This window comes from Apteryx mantelli, chromosome 5, assembly GCF_036417845.1.
Source record: "Apteryx mantelli isolate bAptMan1 chromosome 5, bAptMan1.hap1, whole genome shotgun sequence".
NCBI classification, from domain to species: Eukaryota; Metazoa; Chordata; class Aves; order Apterygiformes; family Apterygidae; genus Apteryx; species Apteryx mantelli.
Genome location: NC_089982.1, coordinates 19,447,420 through 19,453,957, shown reverse-complemented (window position 1 = coordinate 19,453,957; position 6,538 = coordinate 19,447,420). Strand labels below are relative to the sequence as shown.

General features: G+C 46.4%; 1 protein-coding gene across 2 annotated transcripts in view; it reads left to right on the top strand.

Moving 5' to 3' along the window:
• The first annotated feature begins 226 nt into the window (after positions 1 to 226).
• DKK2 (dickkopf WNT signaling pathway inhibitor 2) overlaps positions 227 to 6,538 on the top strand; it is a 50,804-nt gene continuing 44,492 nt past the window's right edge. Inside the window, exons 1-2 of one of the 2 annotated variants that reach the window (XM_013951885.2) lie at positions 227 to 294; positions 2,142 to 2,350. In XM_013951885.2, coding sequence (XP_013807339.1) covers positions 2,216 to 2,350 — 135 coding nt within the window. In that variant the 5' untranslated portion in view covers positions 227 to 294; positions 2,142 to 2,215. Of the gene's footprint in view, positions 295 to 1,508; positions 2,351 to 6,538 lie in introns of those variants that run through there. The other variant, XM_013951884.2, reaches the window with a different exon arrangement.

Genomic DNA, 6,538 nt, shown 5'->3' with positions numbered 1-6,538 from the left:
ATCCCTCCAAGGGGGTGCTGGCTCCTGCTCACAGAGAGCACGAGCACTGGCGGCCACTGACACCCCCAAAAAGGTGCTCCACACCTCCCCCCGGTGTTTCTGCCTCAGCAGATTCCTCTCGCACAACTCCTGTTTGAAAAGTAAGGGAAATGACATTTCAGTTATGCATTATAATTTTATTTTTTACCCCCTCTGCCATTTATAGAGATATAAGCAAAAAGGATTGATAGCTTCCAGGAGGAGCGGTCCATCAGGAGAGGGAAAAAACATGAAAATTCTCATTACTGTTCCCAGGTATGTTACTGTTTGTATATGAATATATGAGATAGCACGGAAGCTGCTCCTCTCACTGTTTTTTGTTCCCTCCACCCCTCCTTTCGCTTACCCAGGCGAAAGAGAAGGGTTGTAGCTACTCAGCTATAGTACCCAGGGTGCTCTCTTTCGCAGGTACCAGGAAAAAGCTAAGAGATGGCTATACCCAAATCCTGCCAGTTTTGCACCCCTGTCCCTGCTTCTCAGAGCAGGTTGGTTTTGGTGCTGTGGCAGGGAGATGTGCATGCTTTAGAGCTTATGGGCATATCTGGTAGCACCGGGATACATCACTGCAGTTGAATGTATTCTCATGCCAAAGGAATTGAGAAGATAAATGCAAAATGCATCACTAGAGTTGTTAGTGGCACTGTGGCATTGCGACACGCCATATTTTGGGATACTGAAGTGCACCTTTAGTGGCTGGACCTATTTAGGCAATGGAGGTTACAGGCTTGGGCATAAGGTGTGGCAGGAGCAGCCTGCCAGGTCCACGCTTTCGCAGCGTTGCAGGGCTGCCGTATTTTGTACTTCCCAGTATTTCAGGGAGCCTGGTGCACTTTGGTGCATGCTCTACTCAGGCAGCAGAGTGCGGGGAGTCGGTGCAGAAAGCCTGGGGGGACCCGCCCCCCCGGCAAGCCACAACGGCTGCCTCCCGGCGGGACAGCAGCGCGGCTGTGCGGGCCGCGGCGCGCCGCACCTCGCAGCGCAGCCCGCTGGCGCGCGCGCCCGGGGCTGCGCCGGGAGCGCGCCGGTGGCACCCGGCCTCTGCGTGGCGCGGCGGAGGGGCTCCGGCGGCTGCCGCCCGCCGCGGCGGGAGGGCCGCGGCCCCCCGCGCAGTGGGAGCAGCGCGGAGGCGATGGAGGAGGCGAGCGTCGTTCGCAGCGTGTCGCTCGCAGCTGGGGGCGGAGGGAAGGAGACCCACGGCGGGGGCTATAAAATACAGGGGCTAGCGAGGGAGGGGAGCAGCGAGGGACCGCCGGCGCCCGCGTGTGCCCGCGCGCGGGGCAGCGCAGGAAGCCGCGCGCGGTCGGCTCGTCGCGCCGCGAGCCTGGCCGGGGCGCGGGCTGCCCGGCCCCGGGGCTTGCGCTGCGCTGCCCTGCGCTGCCGCGCCGCTGCCGGATGCCCGCGACCCCTGCCCAGCGCCCGCCGGGCTGGAGGAGGAGGAGGAGGGGACGGGCGCCCTTGCTCCCGCTGGCTGCGGAGGCTGAGGCAAAAGAAAAAAAAAGGAGGAGGAGGAGGGGAGTAAAAAGTAAAGAGAGAGAGAGAGAGTGAAAGAAAACTAAGCCCAGCTTTTGCCGGTGCTGCTTGGATTGGATCTGGTTTGAGTTTCCTCTCTGCTGGCTTGTGCAGCGAGAGAGGAGGAGTGGGGGGAAGTAACTAACTCACTCTTCCTCTGAAGCTTAAGCAAACGTGCTGGGTGACTGCGCTGGTGGGGAGCTGCCATGGGTGCAGTTGCCTCATAGTCTGTTGCTCTCAGTTACTAAAGAATTTCCTGGACTTCTCAAGAACCTGGAGGAAAAAGCCATCACTTCACAGACCCGATAGTTGCTCAGTGCCTATAGACTTGACACATTTTTTTTCCTAGGGGATTCTTTTTTTTTTTTCCCTCTGTCTCTCAGAACAGCAGTTCCTTGAGTGTGTGGCATTGAAACCTATTGCTTTATTAACAACTTTGGGAGTTTTTTTTTAAAATCCTTTTTTTTTTTGCTCTTTTGTTTTCTTTGCCTTAAAAAAAAAAGAAAAAAGAAAAAAAAAGATAATCCTTTTGGGGGGAGGGGAGATGATCGTGCTGATGTGGAATAAGTGCTCCTGCTGTCTCCTCTTACTAGCCGCGGTCCTGATCGTGGAGAGCTCCCAGCTAGACAGCTCCAGCTCCAAGGTGAACTCCATCAAGTCCACCCTGATGGGGGAGGCTCCAACTCAGGCAACCAACAGATCTGCAGGCATCCACCAGGGACTAACGCTTGCTAGCAGTAAGAAGGGCAAAATGCTAGAACAGATGGGAAAACCTCCAAAGCACTATCACCGGCAAGGAGAGGTAGGACATCACTTAATTGCATGAGTGTCTGTCCATCTGTTGCTATACGCAATTAATTGCTAGTCCCCTTCTCCTGTTCTTTTCAAAACTTTTCCTTATTAATTAAATTAATTTACCTCATCAGGGTTGTCTGGAACAATATCATGTTAAAATAGGAATTAAGAGCTGGGCAAGTGGAAGTAAGAAGGTTTTAAACCTTCTGTTTTTCTCTGTAGGATTAATAATTGATAAAAGAAATAGTAATCTAAAAAAACTGATCTTTAGCATTTCTCCTTGGAATTCTTCAAAGGACTGCTGGAAGTAAAGGAAGAAATTGCTTGTTAATTCTTCAGGCACTAAGTAAATTGAATTTGAATAGGCAAGGAAAATTTGAGCCTAAAATGAAAACTGTGTTTCCAGTGGTAAAAGAAGTTTGCTTTTAAAAATCACACCTAGAAAGCTGATCTTTGATATCTTCCTCTGTGAAAGGGTAATGGTGAGAATGAAAAGGCACGTTGTCCCAGTGGTATAGTTTAGGGCATTTTTATCTGATTAATATGACAGAAAATAAATTCCAGGTTTCTTGTCCTGTGTACACTCTTGTGGTTGTGGAAGTTTTGCTTGATTATGTCCAGTTGAGATAAGCAGAGAATAACAGTCTTCAATATGTGGGAAGAAAGTTGGAGTAGAAGTAAAAAAGATAAGGTTATAGAAACCTTATGAAAAAAAGACCCTAACTTGCTTGTGAATTATGCAGCCTTCCTTCCCTTTTATTCTGCTTGGATTCTTGGGGGTCTGAAGAAAATGTTCTTCATTCAACTATCTTTGTGGTAAACCATAAACCAGTATTTGAAGCCATCAGTCTGCTATTTCCCTATCAAGTCTCAATTTGGATGGTGTGAATGCTGTGCATTATGGTTTTGAAAGAGGTATATTCTGGTTTCTTCAGAAAATATAGATTTTATACTATGGGACACTATTAGTACCTCCAAATACGGTTGCTTTTCATAAGCAACAGTGTAGCAGCAAGGGAGCTGCCAACATTCAGCACTAAAATGGCAAAAAAATACTGAATGCCTGAAGGCATTGCCTAGATTTTCCTTAAAGTAGCAAAGAAGCTGTAAATTCAAGCAACGCACTGAATTCACTAAAGCGTTTCGCATTAGCCTTCTAGTAATTGGATATTGTCATTTGGTTTTGTGTGCATGCATAATAACGCTGGTGGTAGTTTTGGTTTTTGCGTGTGAGAAATTTGGTTTTAAACTGCTCCAAGCTTTCTTTCCCTGGCCACTCAAATGTTTTATAATTCATCCAGAATTTGGTCGCCTCTCCTTACCTCTGAGCAAAGTTTGGTAACAGATGCTGTGGCAAAGTTTCATATTTCTAAAGTACTGTGCTCCTTCCTAGTACACATTGTTATAATTACTATGCTAAATCACCTTGAGGAAATACAGGAGCATGGTATGCTTTCTCATACGTTCGTCTTAGGTTTTCTTTTGTTTTCTGTATATTCACAAAAAGCCAGAATGTAGTACCTGTTTTCCCACTGCGTGTTATCTCAGTTTCATGAGTTTCAGCGCAGGTCCTTGTGGGATAGTACATGGTCCAGCCCCAGGCATGCTGTATAATATTTGTCCTTTGGGGAACTGTTGCCACCTTACCCTACGTACAACATCCCTATCGCTTCAGTGTGTATTAGGTACAACGTTGAGAATGATCGATCATAATTCACCTAGTTGCTGGAAAGAAGTTGCACTGCCCATGAGTTGCATTTGAAAGATTTGCCCCTTTCTTGCCAACCTGGACTACGTGCAATGGGCTTCGCAGTTACTGGCATGAATGCACAAGGTGTACTTCAAGCCAGAGGTAACACTGCTAGAGTTCGTATGGCAGAAGAGCTGTCGCAGGCTTTGAGATGCTCTGCTTGTACCATGTCGTAAAATTTCACCCACGGGAGCCTCTTTTTGCCCTCCTTCCTCAAGCGAACCCCCCTGGGAGAATCAGTGATTTTGCGCCCGAGGAGCAAACCTCACCTCCAGTCAGTGACTTTTGGGGCTGATTTCACCCTCCCTCGCTGCGACTCCATCCTCACTTGTTGCTCAGCCTCACGCTGATGTAGCCCGTGAAAATGTCTCGTGTTTGCAACCAGGAACTGTAGATGTAGATCTGACTGTCCTCTTGAAGCAAGACAGTTAACACAGAACTGCAGTAAAAAGAAGAAAAAAAAAGTTGCTCTTTTGACGACACTTTATCTTTGGTGATATTCTAGTTGAAGGGTTGGTAAGCCGCTCCATTTTTTAACAGTGGGGGTCACACCTCAACTAGTTAAGACATGACATTTTAACAATTTTTTTTAAACTATGCTCTTACTAGATTAGTACTTGCTTGTTTAGGTTATAGGACTTTGTGTTGAAGTCTTGTATGTCATTTTTTATATGAATAGAGCTACCTATGCTTTTCTTTCTAAAACGATCTTTTGCCTTAGTGTGATATATAATGTGTGAAAAATGGGAATACCTTTTATTTTTTTGTAACATTAAATGCTAAGTTTAGTGTCTTATTTACAAATAGGAAGTATTTTTATTAAGGACCAAGGACATACAGCTTAAAGGGAAATTAATAGAATTTTGCTGTTGCTGTTATGACAGCTCGAAGGTGTGCATTTGATGCTCTGCTGATATACGTAGTGGAAATCAGAGGACTCTCCCCAAAACCGATGAAAGGGCCATTAGCCAGCAACTTATTTACTTATTTTGTCTGGTAGACTAACTTGCTTTCAGAATGTTTCCTAAATACATTAATATAACATTTTCAATTGTGTAAATTACCAGGACTAGCAGCAACTTGGAAATCTTTAATCAGCAATAAATCAACAGATCTAGCAGTTCATGGCTTATCTGGGTGTTCATATATTTCAGCTGGTAGTTACAGTGCTTCTGCCCAGAAACAGGAGGTCCTGCACTCCTTTGTCAGGCAATGTTCCAGTTCAAATTAATGAAAATATTCATATGAGCAAAGCAAGCTGATCCGGCTTGCTGGAGGGACAGCCAGGGTAAATGTGAATTTGAGCAAGAGTTACATTTTTATGTCCTTCTGAGGAATATCATTTATTTTCTGTTCTTATTCCCTTTACTGCCTTGGATCAGCGGAGAATGAGCAGCACCGATGTGCTAAACCAGTGAGATTCTAGCTGTACTTTCACGGTCACTCCCGTTTTCCACTTTCCACAAACTGTTAATGTTTTGCCATTTTCACAAAGAATCACAAAGTGTCTACAGCATTTTCACAGGGGAAAAGATATGTAGATGTATGGAGAGACATGTTCCTCCCTTTGTCCTTAAGGGGCTGATTCTGTAGCATCTACTTACCTACATCATCCCGCAAAAGGAAACAGCAGGATCAGGCTTAACGGTCATTTGTAGCCCAAGGCTTTCAGTGAAATCATACGTCTTCTGAGGTGAAAATTGCTCAAAAATAGGACCATACAGTGCATGTTAGACCATGGGTTGGGGCTATAGACTAGCTGCCATTGCTTTCCCTTAAAGTCTTGTTTTGGAGGAATGGCTTCAAGGAGCAGCTAATACCTCCGTACTCTAGCTTCTCTAGGATCTTGTTATGGGTTTATCAGCTCTCTAAATAAGTAAAAGAGTCATAAATGAAGAATGCCAGATGAGCAACAACGGTGAATTTTCTGTGTGTCGGATACCGCTCCCACTGTGCGGGGACAAGCTCTCCTGTCTTCCCTCTCACCTATAGGGACTCAGTGGGAAAGGGAAAATCCCACGTGTTGTAACTGTGATTGGGAGTTGTGGCCCTTCCACTGATTTCCATTTGACGGTGCACAGCACTGCTGACTCGCTTCACTTTTTCATTTTCTTGCCTCTGGATTTTAGTCCCCTCTCTCCCCTGAAGTGTATGTCCCCTTCCTCAGCACCGGGGTCACCACTCCCTCAATTGCCTTTAATGATCTGGTAGGTTGAGACCTACCAACATTTATTTCCAGCCGTTTCCCTTCTTTAATCCATGGGCCCTCTTCTCTTCTACCCTTCCCAAATCCTGGCTAAATGCCGTTCTTTTGACTTTTCTCCCAGGGAGTCCTGTTTCCCTTTCCTTTCGCTGCTGAGTAGCTGGTTGGGTCTGCGCTTCCCACTGGGACCATCCCTCCCACTTCCACCCATGCGCCAAGGGGAGGTAGCAGCGGCGAAGGGA